Source organism: Pterocles gutturalis, unplaced genomic scaffold (genome assembly GCF_000699245.1).
Source record: "Pterocles gutturalis isolate BGI_N339 unplaced genomic scaffold, ASM69924v1 scaffold35315, whole genome shotgun sequence".
Taxonomy (NCBI): Eukaryota; Metazoa; Chordata; class Aves; order Pterocliformes; family Pteroclidae; genus Pterocles; species Pterocles gutturalis.
This window is the reverse complement of record NW_010139395.1, coordinates 1-637: the sequence shown is the minus strand read 5'-3', so window position 1 is coordinate 637 and position 637 is coordinate 1. Positions and strand designations below refer to the sequence as shown.

General features: G+C 53.7%; 1 protein-coding gene across 1 annotated transcript; it reads right to left on the bottom strand.

Moving 5' to 3' along the window:
* Positions 1-349: 349 nt before the first annotated feature.
* On the bottom strand, positions 350-607 carry LOC104469008 (chromosome unknown open reading frame, human C1orf74). Its single transcript, XM_010083330.1, has one exon. It carries the CDS (start codon positions 605-607, stop codon positions 350-352), a length of 258 nt encoding a protein of 85 aa, XP_010081632.1.
* Between the last annotated feature and the right edge of the window lie 30 nt (positions 608-637).

Sequence of the window (637 nt, the reverse complement as noted above, 5' to 3'; positions counted from 1 at the left end):
CGATATGGAGCCTACAATAAAATTCACAAGTTCTAAATACTGCAGCGTTCAAATTTTTTATTAATCCTCAGCTGTTAGCAGTGAATAAACAGACCCTGACTTTACAGGGCACACTCTGTGGTCAGGATGGAAGCTGCAGAGCAGCTGTGAGCGTGCACATCCAGACACGGCTCTTCTGGGAAGTACCGGTATTTGCTTTGGAACTGGCCTACGAGGTCAGGGGCCCGAGATCGTCACAATTCAGCCTTTGGTGCTCAGGGCTGTGTGGGCCACTCAGACGGGAACTGGGTCTCTCTTCTTGCTCCCTGATGCAGGTGAGAAATAGACAAAAAAAGTCAGAGTTTGTGTTTTACAAGGCAACCGCTGGAAGAGACACCACTTCGCTTGAAATGCAGAGATCTACAAAGTCACTCTGTGCACTGAAGGCCTCCCTCAGGTCATCACACCAGGCACCCAGCACCTCCTCCAGCTCCGCGCAGAGGCTCTCCGGGATGCTGAAGGAATACACCTGGACCCTGAGACCGTCCTTTATCCTACGGCAGGAGGCCTGGACCGTGAACACCCTCAGCGGCGTCAGCGCCAGGCAGTTCTCCGCATCCCCCTCCATGGAGAAGCTGTACACCGCCGGGTAGCCCAG

Bases quoted from the DNA above. Each gene is read 5' to 3' on its own strand.
- LOC104469008 (XM_010083330.1), bottom strand. From the start codon at position 607: ATGGAGGGGGATGCGGAGAACTGCCTGGCGCTGACGCCGCTGAGGGTG.